The 21,567-nt window shown below is 34.3% G+C and overlaps 1 protein-coding gene across 1 annotated transcript; it reads right to left on the minus strand.

Annotated features, from left to right (window-relative positions):
• Positions 1–807: 807 nt before the first annotated feature.
• On the minus strand, positions 808–14,637 carry LOC142341850 (uncharacterized). The gene is made up of 3 exons (XM_075393116.1): positions 14,066–14,637; positions 9,176–9,862; positions 808–1,720 (listed from the first exon to the last, which is right to left on the minus strand). The coding sequence occupies exons 1-3, from the start codon at positions 14,122–14,124 to the stop codon at positions 919–921; spliced, it is 1,548 nt and encodes a 515-aa protein (XP_075249231.1). The 5' UTR covers positions 14,125–14,637; the 3' UTR covers positions 808–918.
• Between the last annotated feature and the right edge of the window lie 6,930 nt (positions 14,638–21,567).

Raw genomic sequence — 21,567 nt, forward strand, 5'->3', positions numbered from 1 at the left:
AAAAAAACATGAAATGGTTTTTAAAAAATCAGCTCTCAAAGAAAAATCGAATTTTTTTAATAGTAAACATCCCTATGTGACAAAAACTACCTCTTTTATGGCCTTTTGTCTGTTAGAATCACAAGACTGTTCCATTTGTAGCAGAAAATGTAATTTTGAATTGATATTTTTCATAGAAAAAATCTTAATTTAAACAAAAAAGTGAACAAAATCATGCCAAACATCACGTGTTCACGCAAAACTTTAAACCTCGATGACTCCTCAAAGAACACGAAAATCAAAAAACTCTTTTTAATTCCGAACTCTAAGAGGGACGAGCTTTTTAATGATACCACTCACATTTATCTACGATGAATATATCGATCGGCCAAAATTGACTGAACAAAAAAACCCATTTGAGTATATAGTTCCTCCCCCAAGTGGGTCGGAACAAAAAAAACCTTGTTGTCTCAGTTAGGTGCGTATTCAGAGTTCCTGTAGTCAGATATATAGAATTTAATTTGTTAGAGAAGCAGTAAACATTTAATTCAAAATTTCATGTTAGAGCCCCGGAGGTATAAGTATCACTGATGATCGGTCTTTTCAGTTCATTCCCTCTATTCTTAATCGGAAGGGCGCATTTAAATAATTAAGGTAGGATTTCGTAACTACTACAAGTGCATTGTTCTGTTGATTATTACAGATGTAACTTCAGGATGTCAGGCCTACTCGTTTCATAGACCGGGTTGATGCCAAACCTTATTTTTTTGTACGCATACCTTATAATTTGAAGCTCAGCTCATAATCCTTCCACATATACAAAAGCAATTGTTATATGACATTAATTTCAAAATCAGAAAGTAGATAAAAGAGAAGAAACTCTACAAGTCAGTTTTGATTCAAACTAAGATACATTAAAAGGTTGAATTAGCTACACATCTACATAGAAACATTAAGACTTGTGTTGAACATAACTGGATCTTCATCAAATCCGTCTTCTACATCGTGAATCAAATCAAGTGACGAAGAGTTGTGCAGTTTATTGAATCCCTCTTTTTTCTCCTTATTTCCGAAGAACTTCGACGTCACGCTGCTTACAATGCCTCCACTACTTCCCTGACCAGTAGTTTGATGGCTGGGTGGATAGTTTACATGTCCGTGAATGTCAATGTCGTTGTCTGATATGTCGGCCATTTGGACCGGTTGATCCACTGGTCTGGCGCTGGATCGTTTCCAGATGTAAAAAATAACGATTGCCAGTCCTGAGATGCTGAAGAGAATTATTAAAAATTTCGCAGCTATCGTCATTCTTAAATGGTAACCAGAATCTTTATTGTAGACGATGCCACCATGCCCGTAATACAATATGTATGGTTCGTCAAGAACCTCCAAGGCATCTGTTAGAGCAGATATGTCAGGAGTTAGCGAATCGTTGAAGACTAACTGAAGAAAGAAATAGCACTTGGAACTGCCTTCAGGACATTGCTGAACAATGGCCATATTCTTCGACTCCTTTGAAGACTTCTGGGTCCATGTTTTTGTGATCCTGTTGATGATGTCATGAATCTCTGCAACGTCATTATGATGCTTTTTAGTTTGCAACATCGATCCACAATAACTACGACAGGAGCATTTCGGTTTGATAGTGGCTTGTTCACATTTAGGCGTCGTCACGTCAGTAAAGCTGTCACAGACTCTGCCAGTCAAGCTGTGGTCGCATATGCTAACTTTTAGACTGGTTCTAAACAACAAGCACATTTCCAAACATCAGCTGACTATGTAATATTATGAAAAAGTTTATATTCTTCCTTATCAGTATTAGCAAAATAATAGAGCGTAATGGTCGCATATGTCAGATGCAGAATATTCTTCAAGACTTCAAATAAAAGTTTATTCTTATGCAAGTTGTTTTTGTACGAAATTAAATTATATCAACGACATGAAATATGACCCTACAGAGCGATCAAAGGTGAATAACACCACTCTAACACCAAATGATTTACCAGGGGACGCAACTGATCCCAGAACGCAGACCCGTAATTCAATGAAAAATGAAAAAATTGTTAAAGCTTCTTATTCAGCTTTAACAATTTTGTTGAGCCCTCATTTCCTTAATAATAAAGGAGTGCCGGGGACTTCGGCTTTCGCAAATCTATGCTAATCTCAGCACAGTCGGCTCATTCAAGAAAAAAAAGATTGATAAAGCACATGAGCAGAGTTCAGCAGGGCGACCCATTAGGACCTTTTAATTTTTTTCTCTCCGTCTGTGCCCAACAGTAGAACAAATTCAGATCTCATTAGCAGACTTAACTCCGCACACATCGTATCTAGACAATTGTCTCATCGCAGGCACAGAGAATTAACATGCAGCAGCTTGAGAAATTTTGCGTAAGAAAGGACCTGAATAAGGCCTGTTTTAGACAAGTGTGAACATTCGCCTCCAAGAGATCTTAACGAAGTTGATATGAGAATAAAATCTATGGACTTGATGTTCGTGGGGGCTAATGGCAGTGCATAGTTTGTCCCCATTATTCTGCAGGTAAGCAAGTATACAGATAGTGGGACAATTACTTCGACGATAATAAGTGTGCTATTGCTATTCTACGCCACGGTGCCCCTGGGTCAGTGTACTCCATGCACTGTAAAACCAAGTGATGAAATGAAAGACAATACGAAAACATTTGACGGTGAACAACGTGAAGCTCAAAAAATTAATGGCAACTGCTTCAAGTGATTCAAGCTACAAGCCTCCCTTCCTATTCTGCCAAACACAAATGCAGATTCAAGCACCTTTCGTTTGTTGTTTATGTTCTTAGGAAATAGTTAAAAAAGTGACCAGAGTACGAAAGAAAAATTAATTATTCAAAGCCATTATAATCAGCAAGATTTACTCAACTTAACCAGCAACTCACAGAAGATCGAAAACAGAAAACAATCATTGGAACTCGTTGAAAAGTGCACCTCTTTTAGAGAAAGTGACAGACTTCTTTCGCTATTCTGGTTATCTGATCCTCCAATATTTTCAACTCTGACTACACTCAATGAACTTTGAGTACGCGCAAAATAGAGATTGGTGCCTGTTTATCAAGCGGTGAGAAAAATTACTTTCGGTGCAAGCAGAAGTCTTGATATGCACGGTGATCACCCAGTTGCTTCCCATTGTAGAGGTGACGCATTCACAAGACATGACAAAAGCCGCAAACGTATTTTCTCTACTTGCTCAGCAAAATTATTTCTAGTACTTGCTTTCAATAGAGGTGTTCAATCCATTTCCATTGTTGTAATTAGAGTTATTGTCTTGTTGCTTTTCTCCATGAACATTGAAGCATAAATATAATTTTTGGAAAGTTAATAAGAGGGGAACATCAACTTAGATTTAAACAGTTAACACTTCGCTCTCACTCTAAGAGCGGGGGAGAATAAAAACAGCTGCGACATGATCCAATCCATATGACAGGAACTACTGAGAGCACAAAATCCTGTTCTTCTTTGTCGAAAAGGAGCATCGCTAGAAAATTGGACGTAATCGACGTTAAATTGAAACTATTATACAGACTTTAATTTCATAATACAAACAATACGCACATAGGAAGCAATTGAGACATTTCATTATCCAATGTTCGATTGCGCAAAATTTCAAAACTGATGGGATCAACGATTATTGTTATAATATAAGAACAAACCAAAAATCCTTTGACATGCAAAAATATATAAAAATATAACATTTTATATCTGATAGCAGCAGTAGTAACAAAGCCAAGAAACACATGTTTGAAACTGAAACCGTTATAAAGATTAATTTATTGCTCTCTGGAAACGGATTGTGACCAGTGTTTACAGAGACTGAGGTACAAATCGACCGAAAAATCATTTAAAAAAGACGAAGCACAAAAACCTGAATTTTTTTGAAAACAAATTATTTCAGAAGCCATAAGAGACTTGTGACTACAACGAAAATCAAAGGAATAAGTTTCAATACCTCAGGGGAAGCCAATTGAGCCTGTTAATAATGAGACTAAGTCACGAGCCCACAAAAAAACAAAAACAAAGAAAACAAAACTTCAAACAATCTTAAGACATGACACTGTTCAAGGCACTATAAATATAGAATGCTACCTTTAGGAACTAAAACTTGTCGGTTTCCCTTGATCTTAACATCAACGATTCCTCCTTATAATAGGACTACTTAAACATGGCAACAGAAAACCCAAAAATTGTACAGTTTAGAAATCTCGAAAATTTTTTATGAAACTAAATGGTTGAAGCAATCAGTCACAATGTATGAACAAGCGCGAAAAAAATCTTCCAATCAACAAAAACAATTGAGACTTCTATTAAGTGATGTTGAGTTACATGGTGACAAAAATAAAAGCAAAAAATAAGACAGATGAGAAAAATCTTTTTTTACATTCAATTTGAAAGTCATTAAAAAACGGCTATAAACTAAAATCTTTTACTAGGTTGAGTTTTACGTCTTGGGAACCCAATTAAGATCTATCGTTATCGGGTATATGGCGTACAACAACAAAAAGAAAGACACAGGCAAAATAAAAAAAACCCACAAAGTTTGGCGAGATAACTGTCTCAGACCAAAAAGCATAAACTATTCAAGAAAAACCATTAGCATATCCAGATACGCCTTTTTTCTAAGGTTTTACACTTTTACTACAATTTTCTTCAATTTGACTGGTTAATATTGTGATAATTCGACAAGGAAACAAAATGAACTCATAAAATATGCAATTATGATAAAAATGAAAGAAAAATTGAAGACGCGTATAAAATAAAAAAACCACGCCAAAATAAAGAAACCATTAGTTGAATATAAAACCATTAATGACATTAATTTATTACTCACAGGAAGTCGGGTTCTGTCCGTTTTTTCTGAGACTGCGCCTGAAGTTCAGAGAAAATAAAATACTGGAAAAATTCAAAAATTCAACAATATTTTCTCAAAACACATATATTATAAGTCATAATAGACATTAGATAAAAACTCAAAAAAATGTCTAGGTTCTGTTACACCTTCTGAAAACTAACAGGATCTCTGATTGTTTGATTGGGGAAAATAAGTCATTGGGCTACAAAAAGTAAGAAATGAAATCAAAACGCAAGTCCACAAAATTTTTACGAAAACAATTGGTCAGAGCCATAGAAATCATGATTTTAACTCTGAAACCATGATAAAGCTCGTTGGGTCTCGTTTATTGTAAATAGTGTTTGTCATTAATTGAGTCGTGATTTGAAATTCTTGTCTGTAATTTACATAAAAAACATTTAAATATCGGAAATAATTTGAAAAAAGTTCGCGCGCAATTAAAATCTAAAAAAATTAATCATAAGGATCCATGGTGACATCAAGATCAGCCCAGATATTGCTGCAAGTCTAACAAAAATTGTTGCAATGTTTGCGAAATAGATCAATTCTATACAAAATTTTTCAGTTTGTCAAAAATAAATAATGCATTCTGTATAATTATCGAGCTAAACTTGCATCAAATTGGCAAAACTATAATTCCAGACAACTCCTAAAGCCAGCGAGAGTACAACTAGCTCTTTCTGAGCTTCAGAAGAATATGGTCGCAGTTTTAAGGTGTCTACTTCCATCAGATTTAAAGCAAGTGTGCTAAAAAAAGCCAATTTTTCGACGAAAAATCACGAATTTTGAAAAATTTAGCATAAATTCTAACCATAAAATTCGGATCAAACAATCCAGCAACCCCCCTCTATCTTTAAAGATAAAATCAATAACACTAGAGCCAACAATTTTAACATATTTTTAGCAAAAATTGACGAAAATTTGGTCAAAATTGACGAAAATTCGGTCAAAAATGTGAATAAAAACAGCTGAATTACGTCTAATATTCACAAAACTTTAAACCTCGATAACTCCCTATAAAAGGCGAAAATTGAAAAAATCTTTTTAATTCCAGATTCTACGCTGGACGGGCTTTCTAATGATACCACTGACAACCCTGTACGATTATTATATCGACCGGCCAAAATTGTCTGAACAAAAAAACCCATTTGAGTATATAGTCCCCCCCTCAAGAGGGGTCGGAACAATTATAGTCTCGAATTCAGCCAAATGTCCCTAGAAAAGTTGATTAATTCACATATTATTCCAGAAATTCGTCAGAATTGACGGAATACCAATGGGAGACCGGATTTTTCTTCCACGACCAAATCGATTACGTTGGACGTTCTACAGAAGCGGCGTAGAAGCTCGAAACGTTATCCTAACGTCACAAGTTTCTGCTCCGATTTTTTGTCGATGCCGAACAAAGTTGTGTCGTAATACTGGGAAGCTGATCGTTTTAAAGTTAATTATTACTCAATCAAATATCGTCTTTTTCTGACAAGAAATTGAGATAGCGACTTTAATTAGGTTTTTTGACAACTTTGTTTCTCAGAACGGAGAGTCATTCAACCACAGGTCAGCAAAAAACTTAAAAACCATTAGCCAACTGCAACTCAAAACTTTTTGGTCGCATTTTTCGTTATTTTAGTTTAATGTCTTGACAGGATTTTTGATTTTCTGCGACAATTGATCCGCATATTTTTTTAATAGAAATGTCGTCTTCATTAATTTAATTAACTTTGACCCGGTTCAATTACTTATTCAAAATTTTCTACGGTTTTTCTCAGCAAATAGGCTGTTAACTATACTTTTCTACAGCAGCTACATTTGGTCTTTTAGGAATCATCTGCTTCAAAGCTTCAAGAAGGATACAGATTTAGTTTTTATTTTCAGAATCGAAGTACGGTTGATCTGCGATCATGTTTTTAAGCTTTTAAAAAATGCTGTAGAAAACGAATAATCAAAAGGTGATGCTTAAGAGGTGAGAGCAAAAGTAATTCAAAATTTGATCGGAAAACATTTAAGGCATAGATGTAAAATAAATGGGAATTTACGATCACTTTCCATCATTTTTGGATTCCAGATAAGTTATGACAGGTTATTTAACTACAGTTTGTCAAATAACATACCAAAGTTTTTATATGTAAAGCTTGAGTCGATGTCTTTGATATCTTCAAAATAGAATTTTTTTTGCAATATTTTTGTTCAAAAATTTCAAAGGACTTTTGATGAATTTTGTAGTTCACAATTTCGTCCAAACAAATTTTTCTCGGCAAAAATTTAATATCATTCCCAAGAATCGATAGCTTACATTTTAGCAACTTCAGCCGATAATTTTCCTCTTGAATGAGGACAAACAAACATCAATTTCATACTTGAACTTATGTTCGAAGTTAACAGAAATTTTTAAATTCAATTCTAATTTCCGATTTAGTATAAGAGCTGAACGGTCGATGACAGATAGAGGGCAAACTTAACGCAAGATCCAAGAATTATGTACGAACAGTTCCCAGATGTTCCTTAGTTTTATTCTTTTTTCATGACTATTAATCCGTGAAATTGTGCTCCACTTACTCTGCAATTGCTATGTAAGAAACAATTTCCGTTTTTAATAAAAATGTAAAAAGTTTATATAAACCATTGCTCAATTTTGAACACAGGTAACAATTATCAAAATTCAGCACCTTAAATTTTTCAATAACAGATTAAGGGAGTTTTCTCTAAAGAAAATTTGATAATCAGAATACTAAATTATAGTTAATCCAAAACTGCGATAAATGAATATGAGAAAATTTCTGATTGAGTTCTCATAGAAAAGGAACGTAAATATTGTTACCTACTGTATTTTTCAATAAAATCATTTTTTTTCTTTTAAGAAACAAGTTTTTATCGCTATAGAACGGTTCTTGGTTCCTCGCTTTTTTCTTCACGCGTAGGACACCATTTTGGCGTTCCTTTTTGTTTTAGAACTTTCTTAAATCAAAGCGTTTAGTGAAAAAAGAAACTTTCTGCACAACGCATAGATTCTTGTTTAAGTACAAAAAAACAAGCCCACCTGATGAATATCCCCCAGGAAATTAAATCACGTGCAGAGCTAAACAATCTTCGTTCTAATTAAAAACTAATGTCAACTAAAATCAGAGAAACAACGAAAACAGTGAACTGCGATTACAGTCAAAACTGAAAAAAAGCAATTCAAAAAAATAAGATGCTATGAAGTCAATAATTTAAGTTTTTCTTTCTCAGGCTTCGACTTTATGCCAAATTTGATAACGATTGTAACTTCCCAGAAAAATACAAACCTATTCTATGATGCAGAGCTTATGTAATCTATGAGCAGCGGCCTTTGACCTCAGACTATATATAAGCCATCATATAAATTTCTCTCGGTAAGACGAGGAAATTTCAAGGCAAAAGGTATTCAAACCACGTGGTATAGATTAGACAAAGAGGATCGCGCATCTGTGCTTTCGAACGGCTAGTAGCGAACTTCCAGTAAGCATGATAATCATTGGGTAAGCGTCGCCTTCATTGACGTGACGAAATAAGCAAGCATGAAGAACTTCTCGCTAAACTAAGAAGTTAAAAACTTGCAGTTAGTTTTGTTGAAGCCAGTAAACTAATATATTTGTACTCTCGAGGATCTGAAGCAGCGTTTTATTAGGAAACTAACGTTCTAAAATAGTGCGAAATTACAAAACAAATTAACAGAAAAAAATGCGGGCAGAAGTGAAAACATAAACCGAAAAGTTATGTTAACTTAAAAGAAAAGCTTGTAATACTGGAGCGCATCCATTACTTTTGAAAACCGATTATTTAAAAAAAATCTAATTTCATTGAAATCTTAAACTATGCCCAATATTGTCCAACTTTTTCATTTGTAAGGGAAAATAAGATTTTAAACGTCATATGTTTTCAGTAAAAACAAAATAAAAAACTCGGAAATATTCTACTCTGTAAAAGCTTTCGAATAATGTTACTCACGTCTACGTCTGATCAATTTTTCTGGGGGTCAAAAATGACAGAACAAAAAAGCCAGGCTAGAATATAGCTTCCCTCATTACATAACGTTGGAGGTTGAAACAAAAAAAGCGATATTCAATTTTCGTCCGTGACTTCTAGGAAGTTTTTTGGCTGTTTTAATATATGGATTAAATAAGTTAGAACACCATAATTTCATTTCAATAAAAACTGTATCAACATTAGTCTTGATACATTCGAGCCAATTCAACCTAGCAAAAGAAATGGCTAATTTATTCAAGAAAAATTTGCAACCACTTTTCAATTGACCCTGTCTCCTTTCTTGTGGTAAAGGCCGAGCAACAAAAACCTTACTTGATTCCGCGGAAGTTATCGCTTTTGGCCAAGTCTTGTGTCAACTTTGTCAAGTTCACAGATTTGGGCTGTTCGTGCAAAACATTCTTCAAGACATCTAAATCAGGACCGTCAAAAATGTCAGCCACGAAGAACTGAGATGCTGGTGATGGAACAAGCTGGGTGTCAAGCGGGAAGTCGAAAAATGAGTGATGCGACCTCAAATCGAGACCGACTCTATCGAGCAAGTCGCTACAATACTTTCTGTCTTCGCATTTTATCCAGTTGCTCACATTCAGAAAATCAGCTGCAGTAATTTGCGTTCTGAATGTTAATAGCCTGGAACTGCTCGACTCGCGTTGACTGCTACAGATTTCGCCAAAAGCTCGAGAGCTCATGAAATCGGAGTGCTCGTTATATGTATAATTGTCCGCGTTCTGTGACATCTTAAATTCGTTCGAGATATATTTCTCATTGATAATATATGTCAAATTTGGTTGGGCTTCCAAAGTTAAGTGGTCACTTGGACAAACAAGGTCGACAGGAGGGTCGTAATTGGCACCATCATCAACTCTTCCAGACCACCTCCACATGAGGATGCTGTTGACAAAAAGCCTGATTGGTTGGGACAAATCGCTCTTCTCAGAAGCAGGGAAAGCCATTTGATACCAAAGCGTATCCTCCTCGTGAAGAACACTTACAGAAAGTCTAAACACATTCCTTTAATGATTAACAGCCTTTTTGTATCTAAAAAACTTATTTAGTTGTCAAATAATACCGAGAAACTAGTAGACCCGAGAAAACTTCAAAATGATCCAAATTTGAAGCCACAATTGCTTCAGGCCGTGCTTTCAACCTGTCTCTAACAATTATTGCAAAAAATAATTTTGTCTCACAACCGAGCATCATTAGGCATTCTATCTGTAATTGATTAATAGAATCAGCCAGCGCGCAGCTGTCCTTTTCTATTTTTTTACCAGACTTCACTTTTCGTGAACAGCATTGCTTTTTTGGTGACTACGACCACTTTTTTGTCTGAAATTTGGAGGAAAGGGATAGCATCATCAATTTATGGCATGCAATCCGCACGCCTAACGTCTTGGCTATCACACAACTAGCTAGTACACAGATTAGTTTATAATTCAAAACACGGTTATTCGTCTTCCATAATGATCCAACCAAGAAAATTTCTTTGGCGGACAGTAACTTTATACGGGTCGATCATCAATTTTAGCTGATCGATATATTCATTGTAGAGATTTCGGAGTGGTATCATTAAAAAGCCAGTCCAGCGTAGAATATATAATAGGATTTTTTTTTATTTCGTCTTTTCAGCGATATATTGAGGTTTAAAGATTTGTAAATAGTAGACCGATTCCCGCCCTTTTTGTTTACATTTTCCGTAATTTTAGCCAAAATTTTCGTTAATTTTGCCTAAATTTGTAAAAATTAAAAATAGTGTTATTGGTTTTACCTTTAAAGACAGAGGACGTTGCCGAATGGCTAGATTCGAGTTTTAGTGCTAAATTTTTCAAATTTCAAAAATTCTCATCATAAAAGTGCCAAATATGCTTTTTAGCCCACTTTGTCTATGCTTGCCAGAAGTAGCGACCTGAAAACTGCTAAAAAAACTCTTAAACCCCAAAGAGGGCTAATTTTGTCTCCATGAATTAAAATATTGACAGTTTTTCGCTAATTTAACACGATGTATCCAAAATGCAGCATTTATTTTTGATATATTGAACATTTTATTTGCCAACTTTGCTACATCACAAACACTTGGGACAATCAGGGCTTTTAGTTGGACGCGCAGATACATCAGGGCAAGTTTTGCTCTTTGCGGACTGTTACAATCAAAAGTTGTTCGGATTATATTTGCGCGCTCTTTTTCAAAAATACTTTTGAAATTTTCGTTTTTTTCTTGTTAATTACTGAAGAAAATGATTTCAAACCAAGGTGCAAGTCCTATTTAAATGAGACTGAGCTCCAATGAACATAACAATTAACTTTTGAGGATGAGCTAATGGTTTTCAAGGATTTGACAGTGTTTTAAAAAACACAAATTGAATTCTTGTTTTGCCTTCACTTTTTATTCTTTTTGCAGTCTCATGACGTAGTTGTTTTCAGTTGATATATGATGGTTCTTATGAAATTGTATATATTTGTTTAAAGAAAATATCAATGAACTTTTGAACTACGCATCTTTATATCATACTTTTGTCGACCTGTAACTAAGTCTTAGTAAAGGCAGCTAAACTTTTCTTCCATGGGAATTAATTTCCATGGGGTTTCGTTTTTAACTTATGGTTTCTTGGCTTAGGAACTACGAGTTTTCAAAAACGAAAACGTGATTATTACATGTTTAGCAATTTTTGAAGTTCAATTTGGTAACATATTTAATGTTTTTGGTGAATGTCTTATGGTTTTGAGGACTGCGATACCGTTCTCTCGCAAAATTATTAGAATTTATAATTTTGGAAGTGATTCTTGATTTTTTGTAGTATTTCAAAACACTATCGATTTCGAAAGATCCCAGTGGCCTTCTATTGTATGAATGTACAAAATCCGAATTTCCATATAGCTAATGGTTTTAATGACTTTCACATGAAATGGTTCCGAAAACAAACAAAAGCATTTTTGAACCTTCCCCTTTTTGTTTCTGATTGGAATCCAACTGAGTTGCAAGTTACTCTGCTTTTTCGTTATTAGTTGAAAGCTTATGGTTTTTATGATCTTTCAAAAATATTTCATAAAAATCAATGGACTTTTGAGCTTTGTCACTTTTTGACTTTCTGCCAATAGATGGCTTAGCCTGTGCAAAGACGTATGCTCGTTATAGCTAGCCAAAATCGAAACGTTATATCTGTTTTGTTTTCAACTAAAAGTTTGTGGCTTTAATACTACGCAATTTCAGTTTGAAAATGCGATTTTGGACATGTGAGAATTTTTAAGTTGCTCTTTGTTTCCTTGCCACAATATCGAACTAATGGTGAGGTCCCATTGGTGTTGAAAGATAGCTCAACCAAACCTACTTAATATTCTCAGTGAATAGATTATTCTCTTAACGGCTGCAACACCGTTTTCTTGTTTAATGATTTGCTTTTTTAAAACTGTCGATTTTTTGCCTGATATTGTCGCTTTTTGTAGTCGTATGACATATTTTGGATAATGACCAGTCTGAATTGCTTCCTGAAAAGGTATAATTTTACAGGTTCCAGTAGCTTCTTCAATTATACAGTAAGTGGAATAAATGAATCATTTGAATGATTTCCGTTGATACCTAATGGTGTCAATCACTTTTCGAATTTTCATTTTTAATCATTTTCGAATCGTTACAGAGCCTCATTCAGGATAGATCTCCCCTCTTTTTTTTAATGAGGTACAGGTTAATTTGATTAGTTCAGGTGTTATGGGATGCCATTTTGATTTTGTTAGAATTTTCTTTGAAATATCAACACCGAGTTTTGATTGCAATTAATAAGACTTTAACGATTGTCTTGTCTCGTAGTCCCATCAAGGACAACTTTTATCGACCCTATAACTCAGTAATTAATAAGTAATTAATAAGACTTTAACGATTGTCTTGTCTCGTAGTTCCATCAATGACAGCTTTTATGGACCCTATAACTCAGCATTACTTTATTCATTCAAAAATTTGTTGAACAAAATCTGAAATTTTGAAAGTTTTCTATCTCTTCATTTGGTAGACCATTTAGCCAAAAAAAAGCGGAGGAGAAGGGTCGGAACATTATGTGCAAACGCACGTTACGGATCCTCCTTGTTTCTCGTAATAATTTCTCTTCCTATTTCGTGGAAACCTTTAAAACAGAATCACGGAAATAAAATTCCAACTAATACTATTTGATTCTCCAAATTCAATTTTTCATCACTTCTATTGACAAGTTATTCGCTTCTTAGAGAAATTTTCCATGTCCAAATGTTTTCCACGCACAGAAATTTTCTGTTATTTTTGCACAGACCCTGTTATGTAAAGTTTTAATATTTTTATTCGCTTCGATTACTCTGGTTTATGTCTACAATTCAGCATTTTATTTTTTATTTTTGTTTTTTAGTGGTTTGCAAATTTTCATATGATTGCTTGAAAGAAATGAGGCTTTAATTGCATGTTATGTCGTCACCTAAAATCAGAATTTTCTCTATCTCAACGACATTAAAAGATGGAGTAATGGGTTATAGAGAGTGGCATGCTTTTGTAATATAATTTGCAAGAAAACGCTATTTTGCGGATTCTATTTTTTAACCAATTGAATCTTATTTTTCTCTATCTCAGCAACATTATCCGATGGAGTTACGGGTTATATAGAGGGCCATGGTTTTTTTATAGGGGCATATACCGGTTATGCGGTTATAGAGGGGCATATAGAGGCGGATTGTCGGACTTTTAACAACGAAAAATGTTACTGTTCTGACAAATTTTGAAAATTTTTGCAGAACAATATAGCTGAACTCATTTCTGTATTTAATGTTTTCCATCGCCAGTTTTTGGTACGTTTATTCTTCTAAAACGTAATTCCGGTTTTCGCTACCGCTACTATTACTACTGAATATCAAAAATATATCTCAATTTAACTTGTAGTATTCGGCGTACTTCCATTATCACGCGTGAACGAGATAATCGAAGTGAGCGATGCTTCTTCCAACAAAATAAGTCACTCGCAATTGCATTTTGTCAATTACAGACTCTTACTGTAATAGATTCCATGAAAAAGGCCTTTTGCACCAACTTAGAATTCTCTGTGATTGATTCCAGAAATTCTACATTGTTAAAAAATGTCGGAGTGCATAGCAATGCGTTACTGGGACATTGATTGTTATATCTGAAACTTTCAGAATAAAAAGTTTCTGTGAGGTTGAATCGATAACTACAACAAGAATAAAGAAAAGTCTTACCCCATGAAAGTGGAAAATATCCATACGTAGTTCAGCCATAGCATATTCACTGTCGTCATAATTGAGTTCACCAAAGTTATACAAAACTTGCTCGCATCAAACTGTGTCAACTCAAAGTTACGCAAAATAAAATTGTAGTTATAAATTAATGGTTTAGCTGGGGCAAATCGAAGCTGCGGTGTTTCGTATAGCTTCAAATGAATCGGCGTGTTTGCTTACTTTGGTTTCTTGGTTAGCTTATATTTTATATGGGCGAGACTAAGCAATATTCAAGGGCACTGAATGATGTCAAGCCACTGAATACAGTACGTTGTTTATTGTTGTAGACATACGATTATGGACCACTGTTGTCAGGACAAGACGAATAATTCGATATGTTTCATCCTGTTCCACTGAATTTAATATTAATTGATGTATATTGATAAACAAGACTAAGGTTGCTATTACATATTTGAATCAGCAACACAAAGAAATTGGTCAGATGATGAATTGGTTCTTTCTTATCTGTAGTCACAGCATCTTAGTGCACAATGCTTTCGTGTCACATTCTTCTGAAAACAATAGCAGCACTTAAGCTCATGTTCAATTTGGTACAAGAACTGGAGCTTCATTTCCAAAAACAAGGACCAAAAACATGAAATGCAGATATGAGAGCGCTTCTTCAATGCATGGATCCACAGCTTGCTTCCATCTTTTCTTAATAAAACTGTACTGCTTTGCTTTACGAAGTTATTATACAATTGGAACGGTAACTAGAGATAATAGGAACGTTTTTTCTTTGTGAATATTATCTACCAGAATTGTCCTTTTACCATTAGAGTAAATAAACCCTAATATGAAAACATTAATTCTGAGGCCAATAAGAGTAAGAATTCGGGATACTTTTAAGCTTTTCTCCTTGACAGATGCAATTGAGACCTCATGATGATCAAATTGAAGTTTTATGTATGTTGGAAAGCAACAAACGAAGTATAGTAGAATAAGAATACAAATGCATACAAATAAAGTTAAAAACCTGCAAACCGAAACTCGTTGAAAACTAAAATTGATTATTATTTTACAAAACTTCTTTTTTGTAATTCAATCACCCAAACTGGTACAAAAAATTCGAAAACGTGTCGAAACGAAACATATTAGAAACATACCAGGACAAGTCCTGAAAAAATCACAGTATCTTTAATGAAAAAATTAGACAGTGACGTAGCGAGGAAAAGCTACTGAACACCATTCGCAGAAAACTTAGCTCAAGATAAAAAAGGTTGCTCAAGCTTTTAAAAAACAGCTCCCGCTGCAGGTACGCAAAATTTTACAAAAACATTACGAAAAATGAACATAGCGACTAAACGTCGGAATAATTACTCTCAAACGACTAGTGGGAGCTCTAATTAATTGCAGCCTGCTTCAGTCGGGTAGGGGAGCCTAAACGGGACTAAGAAGTTGAAGGGGACTAGTGGGCTTCAAATAACCACAGAGGTTAACATATACCACTATTAAGATTTAAAGTGAAAAATGGCACCAGTTTCGGCGCACTTTTCATTTGACTTTTAGTACTAAATTGCCGCCAATTGAGTTCAGCTGATTGAAATTGTGATTGGAGAGAATTTTAGATCACGCGAAACGCAAAAAGTCAAGGGCGTAAAAGTCACGCGAAAAATCAAAACGGTCAAGCGAAAAATTTGCATAGAAAAGACCAACACGTTTACAGTAATTGCAATGATTTTCGTTCAAGAGCAATTAACAAACATCTTCAGAAAACCTTGAAATGGAAAATTTCAAATTCGAATTACCATTAGTTTAAAAAATAAGCATAAAAATCGAGAGAGGAAGAATCCACTCACACTTTCGCTCCACTTCCTATTTCCGCGTGACCAAAATCACCACTCCAATTTTCCTTTAAAGCAATTAAATATGTGAAAATGACATGTCATGACACATAACCCAGAGAACAAAACAACAAATAGACTTGACAAGCAGACCAAACGAAAATTACGAGCAAAACTTTGACTTAGAAAACTAGACATTGATGTAGCTAGGAATAGCCCCAGAAAAGCATCAGAAAACATGTAGCTTGAAATAAAGCAGCAAGACAAATCCTGAAAACCAATTGAAACAAATTTCATTGAAGAAGCAAATAGATTCGAGATTCAACTGCTTAAAAATGGACCTTGAAAACCATATTTTAGAATTCACCTATAAAAAAGTGAAAATAAAAGTCTACTGACAAATTTTTTTTCAAAAATCGACAAAATTTAAATTCAAAAATCATGTTCTAACTTAGCAAAAAATTCAAAGAAAAAATTTACTAAAGCTGCTCGCGATATCTGCAACTTTGGTGTGACTATATCTCTGACTGACCATTGACCACAAAAAGTCAAAAAAGGTGTGAACAATTCTTAAAAATAGTCCGACTAGTGTCGGATGAATTTCTCTCGAACGACAGGCGAAGCATTTTAATTCAGGGCTGCAGCCTAGATAAATTTTTCTTTATGGGTGCAAAAATAGTTAAAATAGTTGACCACGCCATGATTCGATCCATGGACCTCCCGATCTCTCATCAGAAGCACGGCCCAATCGGCTATCAGGCCCTTATTGTTGCTAAGCTGCAATCGATTTTATTTTAGCAACAAGCTTTATTTCGGAGTTAGAGCAATAGAGATTACTCAAAAATGAAGAAGGAAAGCGAATCAAAAATGAAAAAGGAGAGAACGAAAAAATCACTTAAGACAAAATATAAAGAATGTCCTAAAAGAAAAGCGCAAAAACGGTCAAGCAAAAAATTTGCATGAAAAAGACCACCATGTTTACAATAATTGTTACGAACTTCGTTCGAGAGCAATTAAAAAGAAAAAAGACAGAACCTCAAAGCAATTCAAAATCTTGAAGTGTGCAAAAAACAGTAAAATAGAAATCAAATCATTGCAAAGCCTGAAAAAAAAGATCTCTCAAAACCAAACATTTGTTTAAAATCGTTTTTTATCGCTGAACTTCAAAACAGTCCGAAGAAATTCGCGTCTTAAAACAACACCTTAAACCACTGACATCAAAAATCGAGAAATTTTCCCAAAAGACCGCAGCCTATTACAATTTTTAAAAATGTTTAGAGTGTAGTATAACGTTAAAAGTAGCAAACAGGAGTTCACAAAAGCCCAAAGAGAACTGGCTTGAGCAGCATTCAGTTGGCCAAATTTATTTTGTTTAATTCACTTGTTTCTTTTCATGAAAAATTCATTTCGAAGAATAATTAGCATTGTCTGAGAGAAAAAATTGGCACGTTTCATAATAAACCGTTGTTATTTTAATTGTAATGAGCATAATGAGATGATGCGGCCATATTATTACATATATCATATTATTACATGTTTTGTACACCAGTAAAACCAATCCTGCTGAAATTCACAGTTTTTATAATAATAATCTAACTCGCAAATAAAATGGCACTCAGCTGCTCACTCTGAAGTTTGAGCTGCAATGAATTGATAGACCTTTGGCCTCAAAATAAAGAAAAATTTGAGATCTAAATAATTAGATTGATTTTTTAGTGCTTGTTGTCATATTTAATTGTTTTAAGCTTACGTACTGTAACACTTCCCTCAAAAAACCTTCAAATAAATTGAGCTATCATCAATTGACCTCAACTCCTCAAAAATCTATTTGATAGAGGAAAAAAAGGCATTTTTGAGTTAGGTAAGTCTCGTGCGATCAACTAACTGTTCACGCAAATGACCAAAAATTGGGCCCAAAATAAAATGAAAAATGACCCAACTCACACGATTCAGTTAAAATTTCAGAATGAGAGAACAGAAGCTTGAAATTAATACACCATGTGGCCGTATCAAATTTTCGACAAAGAATCCAGAAGGTCAATAATAGCACGAGAGATATCACTGCCGCACCTATCAAAAATACCAAGCCGACTTCCCGAAAACAGTCGTTATTCCAGTTATCCCGAGGGCATTGAAACAGCAACAGAAAATGAAACTAGAATTTCTTACATAATATTAAAGTACGTGTTATTCTTGATGCACTCGTTAGGCAGCAAAATTAGGCTAGCAAAGATAATTAAGGGATTAGCACAAAAATAAAAACATTTAACTTGGTGGCTAAGACTAATTAAAACAAAAAATCAAGTAGCGCGCATCTAAAACTGGCCTTCATGCGTTTATCAAAATTTTAATATTTTCAGACTGAGTTAATTTTAGATTGCATTGCTGAGCAACTGCAGTTTAAAAGCGCTGTGAGAGCAAAAAAAGTCTTGAGAGGTCAAAGATACCACACAACGATGCGGGAATATTAGGTTACGCCAAACAAAGTTTTGTTTGAAAAGCGAAAAAAGAGGGAAAAGCAGCCAGAACACTCCGGAACCAAATTGCAATAAAACATATGTTAAAGTAAAAACACCTTTAAATAATGCCAACCGCCCGCTCAAAAAGCTAATGCATTGATTTATACAATTCACGGGGAAAAGAAATCTGAGATACTTTTTATAAAATTCTCCAGCATCTGCAAAAAAACTGACTCTATAATGACATGTGCCACTTTTTAGGATAACCCATTGCTTCCAACATAATAGATAAAAAGCGAAACACCGAGAAAGAGGAGAGAGAGAGAGAGAGAGAGAGAGAGAGAGAGTTGCAAAAAAAATCAATAAAAATTGAGAAAGACCGCAAACCGCACTTTGTTTTGTCATAGTGTTTCAGCAAGCAACATGTAACAAATATTACAATATTAAAAAGCTAAAACTAAGTATAATAAACATAATTATTCAAAAAATTCCTTTTCGATAAAAAGTGGTTCAGCAAACCATCAAGTATCTGATTACAATTTTAAGACCAATAAAAAACTTCAGAATAACAATTATGCCACGCAAAGCTTAGAAAACACAATACAGAACAGAAATATACAGGAGACTGCAAAAATAGACAAAAACAGGACAGAAACGGACCTTATGTTTCCCAATCTACGTAAGAAATCAAAAACTTAAACTTATGCAAATTAAATGGTCACTAAAACTGCCTAAAAAATAGTCGCATCAGAGCAAAGTAATGGACAGCGAAGAATGAAAAAAAAAGATCACAAAAACACTAATACATGCTAAAATTGTCAAAATGCTATCGAAAATTCTAATTCTTACTATCAAACAGGAGGAAAACAATTTAAGCCAAAAAATAGCAGGAAAAATTTGGAATCGAGTCAAAGTAAGAAATAAACTATACGTCAGCCATTTAACTATACGCATCACTATAGCAACAACAACCGTGTGGTCACGTTTTTAATCATTCTGCCCAGAACGCTATATCCCAACGTCGAAACAATTCTGAAAAAATTCTTCAATAAGGCTTCTTTAAAGCCAGGTACTCTCCACACAATGGACAGACTTTCCAATGTCTCCTCTTAGTAGCAAAATCCATAGAAAATCTCTAAATAACTTCCAGAATATAACGAAATGCAAAAAATACAATTCGAATATTTACTTCAGATTGTCAAACATAACCACCTCACGTCGGGCAAATTGCTCTCAAACGACCGGCGACCAGTCTGCTTCAGGAGTACGCAGCTGGACGCGGCTTAGTATACTAGTCTAATAACTTATGCTTAATTTGAGAGCAAATGAGACTATCAACTATCATTAATGAGACCAGGGCAAAAAAACAATAACAAACATAACCGACGGGGGGAGGAGGTAGTCAAGCGATGGAAGCTAGGGTTTTAAGCGAGTTGGGACAAAAAATCTCAAATATTTTTTTTGAAAGTCGCTTCAAAGTTATTAAAACCTGCAGCCTTGAGTTTAAAAAACCAAATAAACTAAAATAGTCTAATACAAGAGCCAATGAGACCTGTCATTAATTCATTGGAGACTAAGGGACAGAACATCAAAAATACAAGAAAGTGGCAAACTCCAAAAAAAACTCATATTTTTAAAAAAGAAAATGGTTTCGGAAGTACTGAAAACTGAATGACATGAAAAAAAACGTTAAAGTGATCTTAATGGGACTCATAAAAGAGCAACTTAGAGCTGTCCATAAGAAAACTAAGTGATAGAATAGAAGATCTACAAAAGATGGAAAAATTTAAAAGAAACGTCACCCGCAAATTGCCGAAGAATAGCCGCCCGTTGACGCAAATCGTGATTGAAACAGAAAGAAGAGAAATTGACAGAATACTTTTCTAAGTTTAAAAAAGTATTCAAATTTGGTACGCAGCTTCATTTAGATTCTAAAATTATACGTAATTCAGATTCTAAGCTGAGAGCTATTAAGCTTAATGTCAGCTACCAATCGCATTAATAAAACTTAATAATCTAATGCCTTATGACTTAATGACCGCGCTTTATCGTTTATCCCGTTTCTTTTTATTTTGCTCTTTTGGCTTAGACCGTGTTCACTACATTGCATAACTCAATGTGTAAAAGAATTTGATATCCATTCAGTTGAAACAGTGAGTGAAGTAAGAAGTCAGATAAAACGAAAAACGAGGAAACACAGCAGAAGTCATGAAAAAGAATCCAAAGGACTGAATGTAAAAGAACGTAGAATTACGGTACCTGACCAGCAGATAAATTGAACAGTGCCACCCAAAAAGACAAAAGGTCTAAAAAGAGAAACTAAAAAAATCAATAGTACACAAACACATTAAACAAAAATGTAATTGCTAAAACTCTTGAAGCTTTCAACTTGAATACCAAACTTGATCCCAGCAAATAGACAATTAATCCACGCACAAGTTTTGAAAGGGGTTTATTGGCCACTGAAGATAGAAAATCTCGAGATTTACGACAAATACCTTGAAAAAAATGAAAATTGCAAAATTGATCGAAAGTTTTTGAATTTTGCGATGTTACAGTATACAAAATTATTTTTTTGGCTGATGAACAAATCCAGTAACCCATCTGCAAGACCTAAAAAAACTCATTGGCCCTTAAAGATCGATAAACTCTGAGAATAACAAAAAAATTCTGAAGTAACCCAATTTTAAACACGAAAAGCAATTACTTGGCTCACAGTTATCGAAAAACCCGTAACAGACGAAAAATTTCAAAAAACGAATGGCAAAAAAATTGCCAGAAATTGCAAAAATGACTACAATTTTTTGCGTTAACGAATAAGTTTGCGTTACCAAAACATTAACTCAAAAAGCCGTTATGAAGAGCATTTCTGGCTTACAAAAAACTTTCACGCAATCGATACTATCATATTGCTCACAAAATATTGGGCGAGCATTAAAAAGCTCACAAACATCTCTGATAATAAAAAAAACTAGGAAATGAAAAAAAAATACATTTCTCAACTATTCTTTGTCAAAAAGTATAGTAAAATTGCTTTTTATCCAAAAATCATTGAATTCTTAATAAAAATGGTTGGGAGCGTTAGGTTTCAATTCCGTTAACATCAAATGTTATAAAACAATTCTATTGGCAAAATAACGCATCGATGGCCTAAAAATTCGCAAAACGAACAGCCGCTTGAAAAAGCGGTGTAAAAAAATAAGCTGACTCCGCAAAAAGT

This window comes from Convolutriloba macropyga, chromosome 1 (genome assembly GCF_964194025.1).
Source record: "Convolutriloba macropyga chromosome 1, txConMacr16.3, whole genome shotgun sequence".
Taxonomy (NCBI): domain Eukaryota; kingdom Metazoa; phylum Xenacoelomorpha; order Acoela; family Convolutidae; genus Convolutriloba; species Convolutriloba macropyga.